This window comes from Bos taurus, chromosome 4 (genome assembly GCF_002263795.3).
Source record: "Bos taurus isolate L1 Dominette 01449 registration number 42190680 breed Hereford chromosome 4, ARS-UCD2.0, whole genome shotgun sequence".
In the NCBI taxonomy this organism is placed as follows: domain Eukaryota; kingdom Metazoa; phylum Chordata; class Mammalia; order Artiodactyla; family Bovidae; genus Bos; species Bos taurus.
In genome coordinates, this window is record NC_037331.1 from 86892832 (window position 1) to 86909455 (window position 16624).

General features: G+C 40.3%; 1 protein-coding gene across 11 annotated transcripts in view; it reads right to left on the minus strand.

The window, feature by feature from the left end:
* The window catches only part of CADPS2 (calcium dependent secretion activator 2), a 580156-nt gene that overhangs the window by 158366 nt on the left and 405166 nt on the right, over positions 1 to 16624 (minus strand). For all 11 annotated transcript variants that reach the window (XM_059885593.1, XM_005205640.5, XM_059885595.1 and 8 more), the window contains 2 exon segments: positions 15147 to 15283; positions 12661 to 12848 (listed from right to left, as the gene is read on the minus strand). In XM_059885593.1, coding sequence (XP_059741576.1) covers positions 12661 to 12848; positions 15147 to 15283 — 325 coding nt within the window.

Sequence of the window (16624 nt, forward strand, 5' to 3'; positions counted from 1 at the left end):
AAAAAATGAACTAGGAGCTGAAACTGAAGGGGAATGTGAACACCAGAGCTGCTTTAGAGGCAACTGTCAATTTCAGGGAGGTCTACGGCTATGTTCGGGGCTTCCCTGACAGCTCAGACGGTAAAGAATCTGCCTGAAATGCAGGAGATTCCCATTTGATTTATGGGTTGGGAATATCCGCTGGAGAAGGGATAAGCTACCCACTCCAGTATTCTTGGGCTTCCCTTGTGGCTCAGCTGGTAAAGAATCTGCCTGCAATGTGGGATACCTGGGTTCGATCCCTGGGTTGGGAAGATCCCCTGGAGAAGGGAAAGGCTACCAACTCCAGTATTCTGGCTTGGAGAATTCCATGGATTATATAGTCCAAGGGGTCACAAAGAGTCATACACGACTGAGCGACTTTCACTTTCATGGCTATATCCAAGGGGATGGATGCACCATGAGTCAGAGACCATCTCTGCTGCTGCTGCTGCTAAGTTGCTTTATTCGTGTCCGACTCTGTGTGACCCCATAGACGGCAGCCCACCGGCTCCCCCGTCCCTGGGATTCTCCAGGCAAGAACACTGGAGTGGGTTGCCATTTCCTTCTCCAGTGCATGAAAGTGAAAAGTGAAAGTGAAGTCACTCAGTCGTGTCCGATTCTTAGCGACCCCATGGACTACAGCCCACCAGGCTCCTCCGTCCATGGGATTTTCCAGGCAAGAGTACTGGAATGGGGTGCCATTGCCTTCTCCGAGAGACCATCTCTAGGGGCTGCTGAACCTGAGATGCTTGCAAAAAATGGGATGCATGAATGGGCTATACCATCAGTGAAAGGATGGGCTAGAAAATAAATATCCTTGCAAAGGAGAGCAAACAAAGAAATCAGTCTGTTTCTACCACATCCATAGACTGAATAAAAAGAGTCATTCCTGAGAATATGCCTGGGTACCTGGGTTTATGAATATGCTTCATAAACTGGGTACCACCCATGCAATTGAGGAATTTCTAAGATGAAAAATAAGAGAGCTCCTGTATCACTAAGTGAAAACAATAGCAAGTCCTTTTGGGAAGAAAGCATTCTCAACCTGGGCCTTGAATTAGAATTTCCTCAGATTAATCCAAATATGTGCTTACTACAAAAAGTGTTAGCAGTATAAGCAAACAGTGACCATGGCAAAAACATCAGCAGAGACAATAGATAAACACACCTAGAAAACGGAAGTTAACAATTAATGAGTGGATCAAAAGGCAGATGTCACAGCTTATTGAGAAATGTGGAAGTAGAGTAAGTGTCAGCAAACTACAACCCCCCACCTATATTTGTGAATAAAATTTGTACAGAACACAAGCCACACTCATTCATTTACATACTGTCCATTGACTCCTTTTGCTCTACAGGAAGAGTAAAATAACTGTGATAGACACCATATTGCCCATAAAGTCCAAAATATTTCCTATGTTTACTATCTGGCCCTTTATAGAAAAAATGTGCTGAGTTCTGAACTAGAAGATAGAACTAAAAATATTACACAGAATGAAGCTAGAGAAATAAGTAGATAGAATATATATTAGACATATTCAGAGATATAGAAGATAAAATGCCTAATACATGGTTAATTGGCATTTAAGAGAGAGCAAGTTTAGAGGGAGACAACACTTAAAGAGATTACAATATTCCAGAACTGATGACAAGCATGGATCTTCATATTCCAATCAAGGTAAAATTCCACAAGAAATTTATACCTACCCAATATCAGGGCATGTGGATCAGAAATCCACAGAAATCCCAAACAGAATTCTTTAAAAAGAAATCCACATGTAGTCATACAATAGTTAATCCACAAAACATAAAAAATCAAAATAATCTTAAAAGTCTTAAGTTAAATTCCCCTTCAAAGAATGGTAATGAAGCCTTCTTAACAAAGGAAGCCAGAAGAAAATGGAGTGCTACCTTCAAAGTTTGGAGAGAAAATAACAAAGTAGAATGTATAACAAGCAAAATTTTCTTTCAAAAATGTCAATGAAACAAAGATAACTCCAAATAAAAATTCATGATCTATAGGTATTCTATTTTAATAATATACTTTGGGAAAAATGTAATTTCTAAATTGAAGCAAGTATTGAGTATCAAATAATAAAAGCAATAAAAATAATGTCTAATGCTTAAGATTAGAAAACAAGTAAGGATAAAATTAAATTACTAGACAGCATTAGGGTGTTAAGTCACACACAAATATTCTAAGGCCTCTGCACTCTCCACTCTCCAGAATGAGAGGAAATTTGCTGATTAATGTAAGATTTAAAATTTTAGTAATATACAAGATAAAATCTCAAATGGTGAAAACTGTAAATGAGGAGGAAACAAAAAAAAAAGAAAATAACCTGTATGAAACAAAAAGGAAGCAATAAAGAAACAGAAAACTTAGAAACATGAGCCAAAAAGAGTCTCAAATAAAATGGTAGAAATGCATTTACTTATATCAATACATCTGATAATCATAAATGAACTAAAATGATTAAAAATAGAAATTATTACACTAGATAATTAAATCAGAATCTAGTTTGCTATTTATAAGATGTAAGAGTACAGCAGTGTCAATATGACACTAAAAACATAAACATATATCAGACAAATGCCTAAAGAAGGCTATGCTAATAACCATCTAAAGAAACTTTAATGTAAAATGCATTATTAATTATGAAAGGGGTCACTAAATCATGAGAATAATTGCCATTTGCCAAGAAGATTTAATAATTTTTAAACCTGAAAGTACCTAATAAACAGCCTAAAATTAGAAAGCAAAAATTGGTAGAAGCAGAGGAAGAAACCACGACTGTAGTGGCAGCTTTCCATTCACCTTGGTTATAACCTTACAGATCAAGTACACAAAAAATCAGTAAGAGTTTGGAAGATTTGAACCACACAACTCCTGCTTGCCCCACCAAGCTACAAAATATATATATTTTTCAAGCAAGATGAAACATTTATAATATTTAACACATAATTGGCCATAAAGGAGTCTCTAGTTATGAATAATCAATATCACATGGATTACAGTCTCTGAACACAAAGAAATTAAGTTAGAAATCAATTTTCAAGTTTCTAACCAAAAGAGATTCACTTTTGTAAAAATTCTAAAATATACTTATAAATAACTGTGTGTCTAAGAAGAAATTATAATGGAAAGTTAGAATTACTTACAATGAATTTTAATCAGATACATTATCAAAATGCATATATGTAATAAAAGCAGTACTTAGTGGAAATTGAACCTTAAATACTTATTTTAGAAAAAGAAGAAAAGATGATATTAATGAGTTAAATTTAGGAATTTAATTAGTTAATTTAGGAAGGTAGAAAAAAATAATCCAAGAAAGTAGAAGGAAGAAATAATAAAGACAAAATTTAATGAAATGGTTGACTATAGAAGGGAGCACACAGGGGAACTTTTAAGGTGACAGAACTGGCACTAGGGTAGTGAATAGAGGACTCAATGTATCTGTCAAGACTGACAGAACTGTAAGAACCATATAGCAAAAGAGTGAACTTTACTGTATCAGTCAGTCAGTTCAGTCGCTCAGTTGTGTCCGACTCTTTGCGACCCCATGAACCACAGCACGCCAGGCCTCCCTGTCCATCACCAACTCCCGGAGCTCACTCAGACTCACGTCCATCGAGTCAGTGATGCCATCCAGCCATCTCATCCTCTGTCGTCCCCTTCTCCTCCTGCCCCCAATCCCTCCCAGCATCAGAGACTTTTCCATTGAGTCAACTCATCACATGAGGTGGCCAAAGTACTGGAGTTTCAGCTTTAGCATCATTCCTTCCAAGGAACACCCAGGACTGATCTCCTTTAGAATGGACTGCTTGGATCTCCTTGCAGTCCAAGGGACTCTCAAGAGTCTTCTCCAACACCACAGTTCAAAAGCATCAATTCTTCGGTGATCAGCTTTCTTCACAGTCCAACTCTCACATCCAAACATGACTACTGGAAAAACCATAGCCTTGACTAGAGGGACCTTTGTTGGCAAAGTAATGTCTCTGCTATTGAATATGCTATCTAGGTTAGTCATAACTTTCCTTCCAAGGAGTAAGTGTCTTTTAATTTCATGGCTGCAATCACCATCTGCAGTGATTTTAGAGCCCCCAAAAATAAAGTCTGCCACTGTTTCCCCACCTATTTCCCATGAAGTGATGGGTATAAGTGTAAAAAAAAAAAAAATTCTATATCAACTAGGACGCTGAAGGACCCTAGGATGGAATGCATATTGTGCACATGACTCGAACTGTATTGTATGACAGAACCTCACTAGAGAGTGAGGGAGGAAAGGAAGTGTAATATTGAACCTTGGAAAACAGTTTTGATTGGAAACTCTAAGCTCAATGGTCCTGCAGGACCTGTACACAAAGTACAGTTGGTGGATTTTGAAACTGCTTTTCACATATACTGGGACTGAACTAATAAGTAAGTGAATGGGATGGTGGAAGCCAAGTTTCCCACTGCTGAAGGGAAAAGTTACATATAAGCAAAAAAGGATGGTTACTATGAACTCTGGGGTACTGGATTGGAGGCAGAGACATCAGTATGAACTCATGGGTTAGTATACATATACAATACAGTGTTAAAGTACCAAACTGACATGCAATAGTGGTAACAAATGGTTTGGATGGATATATATATATATTTTTGTTTCACTGGATTGTTTTTAATGCAATAGCATCACACACTATATTCTTTAAAAACGTTAGTATGTTAGAAAACCACACTGAGATCCAACTTGAGACCTCAAACTCTCTTCCATATTTTAGATGCTAAAAGGCTTGAAAAGTCCTAAACTTTCTGCTGCACCAGAAAAGCAGCTCTTGTTTCTCTTCATTGTTAACTTGATCTATATTCTAATACAGGGTTCCCCAACCCACGATACTGGTCCATAGCCTGCTAGGAATTGGGCTGCACAGCAGGAGGTGATCAGTGGGTGAGTGAGAGAAGTTTCATCTGTTTTTACAGCTGCTCCCCATGGCTTATATCCCCTCAGTCTGTGGAAAAAAATTATCTTTCATAAAACCAGTCCCTGGTGCCAAAAAATTTGGGGACTGCTATTCTAAGGCATACTGAAAAATCCCTTTGCCTTATTTCTTCTGCAATGATCTATGTTCAGTAGGCTATTTAATGCATTGCTTTAGGGGGAAAAAAAAGGAGTTGTTTGCTGTGCATGAATGGTGTGGAGTGACAAGAAAGAAAATTGATTAGGTGACCTTGGTAAGTCCTGCTGCAAGGTGCAGTATGGTAACTTACTTACCCTGGGTAATGGGGTACCTGGTTCCTGCTTTGGCTGTTTCTATGTGGCTGCCCTGTTAGACCCCCACTGCTTTCCAGCAACAGGAGGGGCTGGGATGGAATGTGGGGAAGGAGATCCCAGAACCTCCCTGTGGCTCCTTCTAATGATCATGGACAGTAGATGAAGTGAGGCACCTATTTAAGGCTTTCCCACTCTCATCTTCCTGCTTGAGACTTGTGTAGAGTGAGCTACTTGATGCCACTCTCAAGGCCAGCTCTGCACTGTTAGTCTTTTACAGAGAAATTCCCCAAAGCTTATTAACTACTTTGTGTGTGTGCACACTCAATCACTCAGTTGTGTGCAACTCTTTGTGACCCCATGGACTGTAGCCCTCCAGGTCTTCTGTCCAGGGAATTTTCCAGGCAAGAGTACTAGAGTGGGTTGCCATTTCTTCCTCCAGGGGATCTTTCTGACTCAAGGATCAAACTTAAATCTCCTGCATCAGCAGACAGATTCTTTACCACTGTACCACCTGGGAAGCCCTTTAAGTCCCATACCCTATGCAAAATATCACTGCTTGATATTTAAGTGATATACTATCACTTACAAAGTGTTTACATAATCATATTTAACCGATTTAGCAACTGTATGGGGTAGGCAAAATTGATGATATTAGTCACAAGGAACAGATGGGGAAAATGAGCTCAGACAGGACCAATAGCTCCAAGAAAAATAGTTCAAAAGTGGGGGAACCTGGGTAAGAAGACAGATGTGCTGACTGCTAGCTCAATACTCTTTCCAACATAGTAGATCTCTCCCCAGCTTGCTCAGTTTCTGACTCTGTCTTATTTTAAAAAGCATAATTATCAATGGTACTGAACTCCAGGTTGGGTAGGAGTTTCTGTTGGAAAGTCTGATTGAGGCAGATTTGGGTTGTAATGTAGTTTCTGACAGAATCAATAATAGTTCCTCAGTTCAGTTCAGTCGCTCAGTCATGTCCGACTCTGCAACCCCATGAATAGCAGCACGCCAGGCCTCCCTGTCCGTCACCAACTCCTGGAGTTCACTCAAACTCACGTCCATCGAGTTGGTGATGCCATCCAACCATCTCATCCTCTGTCGTCCCCTTCTCCTCCTGCCCCCAATCCCTCACAGCATCAGAGACTTTTCCAATGAGTCAACTCTTCACATGAGGTGGCCAAAGTACTGGAGTTTCAGCTTGAGCATCATTCCTTCCAAAGAACACCCAGGGCTGATCTCATTTAGAATGGACTGGTTGGATCTCCTTGCAGTCCAAGGGACTCTCAAGAGTCTTCTCCAACACCAGAGTTCAAAAGCATCAATTCTTCGGTGCTCAGCCTTCTTCACAGTCCAACTCTCACATCCATACATGACCACAGGAAAAACCATAGCCTTGACTAGAGGGACCTTTGTTGGCAAAGTAATGTCTCTGCTTTTCAATATGCTATCTAGGTTGGTCATAACTTTCCTTCCAAGGAGTAAGCATCTTTTACATGGCTGCAGTCACCATCTGCAGTGATTTTGGAGCCCCGAAAAATAAAGTCTGACACTGTTTCCAGTGTTTCCCCATCTATTTCCCATGAAGTTCCTCAGTGTGTATTTAAAAGGCCCTCATTGCTAACTGTCCTTTCTGCTTCTATACATGTAGCACCTGGGATAAAATCTGTCAGGTCAGCCACATGGTATAAATTTCACTTTGCTATGATATTTTATCTGCTTGCTCCCCTGTCCCAGAAGTCAGTCTCTAGAGTCATAATGGGTGTGATATTTACACTTAATTTCTCTAAGTCATATATCAAAAGATCAGAATTAAGACGTGGTAATGAAAATTCTCAATGAGACTATTTGAGGCAATTTTCTATGATTTGACTCCAAATGTGCACCCCTGTCTCTAAAATGAGAGGCAGGAAGTTGAGGCATGATTTCTGAAGTGACAGGTAAGAGGAAATGTTGTCTCTGAAGACAGAGGTATCATAATATGATGATTTGACTGACACCTGTGAAGGTTGTGTATTACTCCGTGGTATGATCTGGAATCCACAGAAAGCAGGGATTGCTTTACACATAAACTGCAGTCATGTTGTCCTCCCTGGACTTGAAAAGCTTGCACAGCTGAGCTGGCCTTTGTCAGGTACACAGCAGCTCAAAGATGGCCCTACTAGATCACACAAGAGTCAGGGTCTCCGCTGCGTCTCTCACATCAAACAGGGACACAAAAGCCCTCTGTGTTCTTGCTTTAGTTTCTCCACCCTCAGCCTGACTCACAAAACCAGGATGCCTAAGCCCGTACATCAGCCTAGAACTCTGCCCGATGGGCATTGTCTCTGAAAGTCTCTTTTCTCCTCGCTGACAGCCCTGCGTGGCGCCGAGGCTGCGGGTGGGGCCGTGTTCTTCATGGCTATGAGAGGCAAGCATGCTGCATCCTGCAGGAGTGGGTCGGTTTTCTGTCCTTGACTCACTTTTCTCTGTCTTCCTTTCCTTTTCTCTCTCTTCCTTGGGTCTTAGTACCAGCCAGATCTCTTCTGTTGAACTCTATTCTCTTACTCCTGAAACACTCAGAGTGCTATTCAGAGACGCTGGGTCTGCTGGGAATGCACACGCCTACGGTGCTGAGTGCCTGGTGACAGCATGGGCTCCTGGAAATGGTTCCGAGCCAGACAGCACCGCTGTCGTTTGCGTCCATCCTGAACAAAAGACAGTCTTCCTTTTTTTTGAATTTTTGACAGAGGCAGGTTAGGTAATGAGCAAAGTGACTCTTTGAGGCTGTGTCTTGACAGAAGGAAAAATGATCACAAGAGAATCTAGCCAATGCTGTAGAAAAGTCAGACTTGACATTGATGGTATTTTTAATGGAAGTCTGGATAAATATCAGACGCCACAGACAGGGATGAGAGAAGTTTATTTTCACAGGAGGAGGTTGCTAAAATCCAGAAACTTCTATCAGTGAAGAAATTAAGAGTGCAATTACATACACACTGAAATATTTCGAGTGAGCCTGCAGTGAAACTGAAAGTCACTTAGTTGTGTCCAACTTTTTGCAACCCCATGGACTATACAGTCCATGGAATTCTCCCGGCCAGAATATGGAGTAGGTAGCGTTTCCCTTCTCCAGGGGAATCTTTCCAATCCAGGGATTGAACCAGGATCTTCTGCATTGCAGGCAGATTCTTTACCAGCTGAGCCACAAGTGAAGCCCAAGAATACTGGAGTGGGTAGCCTATCTCTTCTCCAGGGGATCTTCCTGACCCAGGAATTGAACCAGAGTCTCCTGCATTGCAGGCAGATTTTTACCAGCTGAGCTACCAGGGAAGCCCTGTATAACTACTTATTTTTCACATTTTTTTTCCTCTCATAATTCACATGCTTCTGGCTGGCTGACAAAGGGAAACATTAGAATAATGTCCAATCCATATTGATATTGTACTTTGCAATTACCCAGGATCTTCACCTTAGTGTTTCCCTTTTTCCATATGATAATGCCCAGTTTAAGAAAGATTAGATAATTTGTGCACCATGGCTCAGTTTGTAAGTTTCAGAGCCAAGGTTCAAGTAGAGATCTTGAACCTTGTAGAACCAAGTAGAGATCTTCTGCCTCTTATTTCTTTTACTGTGACAGCATGACATTTCTGAGTGACATTTGTTAGACTCTAAACATTATAGTAAGTATTATGTCTTTAAGGTTATCTTGGAACATTTTACCCTAAACTGAGGTTCAAATTTCCCTAAAACCTAGACTCTTTCCTTTCTTTTTTCTTAAGATATATCTGACCTAAATGCTGAATCAGAAACTGACTACTGACTATTGAAACTGACTATTCTAAAACCTCACCCAGGGATACCTGTATATGTACACATTTTAACCTGGAAAATGGATTTAATGTGTAATGAAAAGTGGAAGCGTTATTCAGTCATGTCTCTCTGAGACCGCATGGACTGCAGCCTGCCAGACCTTTCTGTCCATGGAATTCTTCAGGTAAGAATGCTGGAGTGGGTACCCATGCCCTTCTCCAGGAGATCTTCCTGACCCAAGGACTGAACCTGGGTCTTTGGCATTGCAGGCAGATTCTTTACAGTCTGGGCCACCAGGGAAGCCCTTAATGTGTAATAGTAAGTATAATATATGTGTGAACATATAAACATACCTTACACTGCACTTTACGGTGTACCATCGTAAGAAAAACGATAGTTTGTAGAATAGAAGTAACTATGGCAACCTGCAGATTCAAATCATGCTGCCTCCTATGTGGTGGCAGGAGCTCCCAGTTACCTCAGTAACTTTCCATTAACATGTGTCTCAAACACATGCATTTTTGGGGGCACATTAGCTAAAATTTCCATGTAATGTTCTCACTTTAATTTCACCTTTCTGTGTTAATGACTAAAACATGCTGATCCTATTGTGCTCTCTGGGCTTGTCTATTTCACAGCAACCTTCTTGTCCTCTTACATTTCAGATTGCTGCCTAAACTTGGAGGCCTAACTTTTGATACCCATTGGTCAGGAGGAATTAAGATAGAGCCTGGAGAGAGAAGAGACCATTTTTACTACAATAGCCCCTTACTTTGCCTATCAAAGATTAGTCATCCGGTTATCCTGACTGTCTCATGCTTGCCCTGGCATCTCACCCAATCCCTCAAAGTTTGCTGAGTGCAGAGGGTTTAATTTGGGGTAACAGGAAAAGTGATTAAACTCTGTAGTTAGTGTTAGTTGCATAGTAGTGTCTGACTCCTTGCGACCCCATGAACTGTAGCCTGCCAGCCTCCTCTGTCCATGGGATTTCCCAGGAAAGAATACTGGAGTGGGGTAGCCATTCTCTTCTTGAGGGGATCTTCCCCACCCAGGGATCAAACTGAGGTCTCTCACATTGTAGGCAGAGCCACCAGGGAAGTAAAAGGAAAAGACAAATGGAAGACGGATAGGCTGTAACTGGAAAAGACATTAACACAAATAATAAAGTCATTCATTCATTCATCAAACGTTTACTGAACACTTAGATTTTGTGCTCAGGTGTTACTTTTTGTCAGGCACTCTGCTAGGAGCTCGGAGAGGTATAGGAGCTGGCTTCATGAGATGATGGATTTAAGTTTAAACATGGAGACTTTAAAGCAGCAGCAGAATAGTCAAGCTGCCAGTTGTAGATAAGAGACCGATAGCTTAAGAGAATAGTTGGCATTATCTGTATAAAGAGAGGTCAGCATTAAAGCTGTGGAAAGTGGCAAGACCACAAAGGTAGAATTTTTCACTGAAGTAGAAAAAAATTTTCAGGACAAGAGAGCAAGTTCAAGAACAGATATAAAAACAAAACACCGTGCCACACTTGGGGTCTAGAGAAACAGAAATTATTAAAAAAAGAAGTGGCAGAAAAAAAAAATAAAAAGAGGAGAGCTGAAATAGCTACATTGGGGAAAATGAGCAACCTTTACCAGAAGCACAGGGACTTATGAATTCCATAGCACTGACTTTCCCATGAGAGTAAAGAGGGAGGAGCTGGAGAAGGAGATCCATTTCAAGTAAGCTCACCAGCAAAGTGAGGAGCTGGGAGCCAAATGGGGGAAATGGTGAGAGGAGTTTTGTGGGGAAGATGAAGAGAACAATGGAAAGGTAGCTTGACAGGATAATCATACTTAGACAATGTAAACTATCCCTTAACATGCTTTTCTTTGGGGGGGCTCCAAAATCACTGCAGATGGTGACTGCAGCCATGAAATTAAAAGATGCTTGCTCTTTGGAAGAAAAGTTATGACCAACCTACACAGCATATTAAAAAGCAGAGATATTACTTTGCCAACAAAGGTCCTTCTAGTCAAGGCTATGGTTTTTCCAGTGGTCATGTATGGATGTGAGAGTTGGACTATACAGAAAGCTGAGCGCCAAAGAATTGATGCTTTTGAACTGTGGTGTTGGAGAAGACTCTTGAGAGTCCCTTGGACTGCAAGGGGATCCAACTAGTCTATCCTAAAGGAAATCAGTCCTGAATATTCATTGGAAGGACTGATGCTGAAGCTGAAACTCCAATACTTTGGCCACTTGATGCGAAGAACTAACTCATTGGAAAAGACCCTGATGCTGGGAAAGATTGAAGGCAGGAGGAGAAGGGGACGACAGAGGATGAGATGGTTGGATGGCATCATGGACTCAATGGACATGAGTTTGAGTAAACTCCGCGAGTTGGTGATGGACAGGGAGGCCTGGCGTGCTGCAGTCCATGGGGTCACAAAGAACTGGACACGACTGAGCGACTGAACTGAACTGAACATTCTTTTCACCACTCCCAAGCCAGGCACTGTTCTAAGTGCTTGATGAATCTCTATCACAACTGATGATTTCTGAGAGAGATACTATTCTTTCTTAGAGACAGGTAAGTGGAGACACAACTAGATGAAGCAGCTTGCCCTCCCTCACACAGTTAGTGTTATTGTTCTGTTATGTTGTGAGGCTTAGGCTTGTGGGAAGAATGGAAATAAAACAGAGGGAGATAGGAACTTTCCTGGTGGTCTAGTTGGGTAGGAATCTGCCTTGCAATGCAGGGGATGTGGATTTGATCTTTGGTTGGAGAACTAAGATCCCACATGTCTGGGGGCAACCAAGCCCAAGTGTGTCAAAACCACTGAGCTTGCAACTAAGACCCGGCACAGTACATATATATAAAGAAAATAAAGAGGTGACGATGAAAGAATGGTTGAGGCAAGGTACAATGATAAGAGCTACCTCCTTTACAGGAGGAGCCCCCGCTAGCAGAGTTTCCCTGGAAAGAGCCTGGGAGAAGAGAGTAAATAATATAAAAGAAAGACCTAAGTTCAGAGATACATAGTTGTGGGGGCCTGTATAACATGATATTTTGCTATTTTGGTAAAACAAGAGGTGAGGTCACTGGCTCAGAGTGCTAAAAGGGGATACCTGTTCTTCAAGTGTGGATCAGTGAAGGGGCTGGGAGGAGACCTACATCAACCGATTATTTATCTTGCTTTATCAGTGAACACATTCCACCATGGAAAAGCAAGAATCATTAGGTATTCACAAACCTGCCCACAAACCCTACCCAGACATATATATGCATTACAATAGAAATCCAGAGGACACTCAAGCTAGGCAGAGCCTAGTACTAGGTGGTACGTAAGAACTAAAAGGCAACTTCTAATCTCACAGATACTCTGTGTTTCAAGTGGTTTTAATGGCAAAAAGAAACATAAAGTGCAGCCCACCTAAATCAACAGCATATTGATGTACATTTTTCCTTTGTGGGTTGTATTTTTTTCCCCTCTTGCAAGAAGTGTTTGCTATTTAAAATCTGTTACTAGGTGATGATGGCAAAGCACGTTTTTCTCTCTTCCCAAGTTCAACCCTCCACATTTCACTGTGTGTTTGCAAGTAAAAATACCTGTTGCCATGCACATGAGAGGCACAGAATGCAAAGCTGTAATGGAGCAGGGTTGGATCAATGACAGCACCGTTTTCCGAGTGTTCCATTAGTTCTGTAAGGTAGCAGAGATGTCTGTGACAGCCCCTCACGCCGTAACGGGCACAGTACTCATCCAACACAAAGACCTGGCCAGGGCTAAACCAGCCCTGCAAAAGGAAGAACAACAACAGAAAAAAATTATTATTTTTTCTGTACCAGAATTCACTTTTCTGCACTATTAGGCACTATTAGGTATTGTAAACAGAAAATGCGTTACAGTGTCTTTTGACAATTTTTTTTCTATTAGCAGTATGTTTCATATTGTTTTTAAAACAGCAAATGCCATCAGTTTTGGAACTGGTTTGGGCCACTGACAGCTTACCACCATCCTCTCTTTACTGCCACAAAGAGGCAGGGGCAACCTGCTCTTCTCCACCGTCACTCACAATTAGTCAAATTTATTCATGGCATCTAAAATGTAGGTTGCAAAGCATAACCTTCCAACAGACTTCAATCTCTATATGAATCAATTAAAAAGAAAATGGCAATGCAGACCTGATAACTGAAATCACCTAGTTTCCAAAAGCATTGTATAACGTGAACTGAGAGAATTTCAGTAAGATTTAGCAGTGGTATTTAAATTATTATTTTGGTATTTAAATAGTTTGGATATTGTTCTCACTCTACTGTCTTTCAGTGACAAATATAACAAAGTTAATGTCTTATAGCAGTAGTTTCTGGTTCTCTTGAAAAGAGATGTTAGGGTGGGTATATGAGCTTGGCTAACAAGAGAGGGCCAGGTTAGGGAGAGTCAGTTTACAAAGTATTTCAGTGGATTATATGGATTAATTCAAGATTAAAAAAGAGAAAGAAGGGGGGGGGTATGGAGAGTTTTCAAAAGGGGCAGTATAATCACGAAAGAGAAGAAAAAGAAGAGTGTGAAATGCAGAAAGATGAGATAAAAATAAAATGCACTAAAATTCAATACAAATTTTTAAAAGAAGGAAGAGGAGAAAAAAATACTGGAATAATACTGTGGTGTGGTGAAGGCACTGTACTAGACACACTGTATATATCTTTAATATTTAGAACTATCATGCATACTAGTTATTATGATTCCATGTTATAGATACAGAAGCTGAAGTTGAGAGGTGCTCAGAGAATTGCTCAAGACCACAGTGCAAATCAGCTGCTGAGCCCTGTTAACATCCAGGGTCATCTTGAGCTCAAATGCTCTTTCTAACCACACCTGCCCTCTAGGTCCAGTTGAATACACTGTAGTGTTCTCCTCACACTCCATGTGGCCTGTGAGGTCATCCACATGGTCAAAGCGACTTTCTGACATTTCAAGAACTAACCCCATGGAGTGGAATCCAAGAGGAAAGCGTTCCTGTTGATGATCAATCTATGTGTGCTTGTCCCTGGAAACACAGATGAGGGTTTTGTGATGACTTGTTTTTTACTCTCCATCTAATTATAAAGTTTGGGCTGGATTGGGTTTAAGCTACACAACTGCATGCTGAATAACACGTACTTAATAGTGAGTCTATAAACGAATTAATGAACATCAGCATAATCATGGCAGTAAGTTGTTCCATTTCTTCCTGTCTGTTGAAACATCTCTGATGAGCTTAGAGTATGTCCGGTCTAAAATCTTAAAGACAGTCCAACTGTATTGCATGCAGCTACCATGTTCAGTAGCCAAGAGACTAAGTGGTGATAGAAACATGAAGATTCTGGCCAGAGGAATTTCAGAAGGAATTGCCACCAACAAAATAAATCTTTGGATTTAAAGGCACAAGAGATTTTTAGGCTATAGTTCAATGCACACATTCTAAGGAGTCAAGGATTCCTTCCCTTCTAATTGTAAATTATACCTTGCATTCCAAATTTTTGCTGGTTTAAACAAAAAGTAGCAGTTTAGCTACTCTTAATGTGTTTTTTTTTTTAATAAAGTAATTCCAATTATTTTTGGAGGGTTAGATGAAACTAAAGCTTTCCTCTGTTACACACAGCCGTCATAATGTTGTGTATTACACGGTTACTCTCCCCTGTCACTTAGGTAGTCTTTGTAGGAATGAGAGAGAGACATGAATGGTATCACCATTTGGTGAGCAGAATTTAAACCTTAAAATGTCTGTATAGGTGTTAGTAAATACTATCAGAAGTTATTTTTTTAGTCTTTAGTAAAGCCTTCTATTTTCATTCCACCTCTCCAGAGGGACCAAGAAACCACAGTTCAGCGTCTGTTCGAAGTCTTTTCTCCTGGCTATTAAGTGGCACAGCAGTGATCTTCAAGTGTATAATTTTCAAATTGGGAAGCAATTGATTGGAATCCTTTATCCCTAACTCCAACTATAGTTATTAAATGAGTCAGGGATAAAAGGCTGCCCCATAACAAGTATTTCTCACTTTAAAAAATCTCTCACTCTAACCTATAGGGGATGAGATAGGTTTGTACTAACCAAGCAAGAATAGGAATCATTCAGCCTATGATCCAAAGTCTGCCTCTGGAGTATTCTAAACAGGAAGGCGTGGTCCAGCTTGCAGGGGTTCGCAGAAATAAACTCATCCATACCATGTTTCTGAAAACGGTCTGCGTCTGTGAATTCAGAAAAGCATGAACCTTTATTTTTCTGGTTTAATAATAATAGAAAATGAGGTTTTTGAACAACACAAAATGAATGTCTCATAACAGATAAATACTTTGCACTACATAAAGTATGAGGCCATGAATTCAGCAAAAACCATAAAATACAATATTTTTTGTAGCCTAAATAAAAATGTCAGGGAAAAACCTGCCAATCAGTTGGAAGGAGGAAATTCTATTTTCATTCAAAGCTACTTCAAATATCTACCACAGAAATAATCCCACCCCACCCCAATATTAAGAAAAGTTGATACATTTTAAGTATATATTTACTGAGCTGGAAAACAGCCCAGGTCTATTCATAAAAAAAAAATGACAACGATTGCTAGAAGCCTGCTTTCCAAATGGCAAACTAGGGCAGAAATGAACACACTTGCTTCAGCTGGATCACTTCCAGCCTTTTTTTTTGTAGGGAGCTTTTAATGGGACCAACTTTAATGTAGGAATGGCAATGAATGCTTCCAGGCTTCAAGTTTAAGAGACATGAAAAAGGGAACATCATGCTTGTGCAAATATGCAGACAAAGCACAACGTCCCAAATGGCACTTCAATCAAAGGCCCAAATTTATTGTTCTTCACAGATTGCATCTTTCAACGCCTGTAGACCCTGCGGGTTTATCAAAAGGCAAGCTTTTATGATTGCCTTCATTAATGGTATGTTTTGTCAAAGTCTTCATTGTGAGTCCTTTACTAACGATAGAGACAGCGAGCCACACACCACCCCAAAGGATTGCTGGGGTGTTACTACATTAGCTCCGTAAGAGATGTTGCGCATATTGGGCAAGCAACCAGCTATCAAGATAAAAGTGGGCTCTCCTCACAATGGTCGGGCTAAGGCTCCATTGTTCCTTAAAATTCACAGAGAGATCTCATTTCTGGTCATCACAAGCAGCACAGTTCTAAATGTAAGCTAAATGTAGTTTTTAAAAACCTAGATGGTCCAACCCTAAAACTGCAATAGGAAAGGAGACAAAAGTTTATTGATTACACCCAATTATAGAGTCCAGCTCATAATAAAACTCAATATTGATCTGTGGACATGATGCTAACATAATCAGTCACATTTAGATATTTAGCCCAGATCATATTGATCCATGTCAAGTTCAACTTTCAGCCATATTTGTGGATGGAAGAAGTATATAATTCAAGCTGAAGGGTCTTCAGAATCACATGTTAAAAAAAAAAAAAAGATACAGAAACTAATTTATATCTCACATCAATGAAGGATATCAAAAGGTGAACACAGCAAGGAAGCAATGAATGGCCACTCATCAACAATGTGAGGTATGAGGT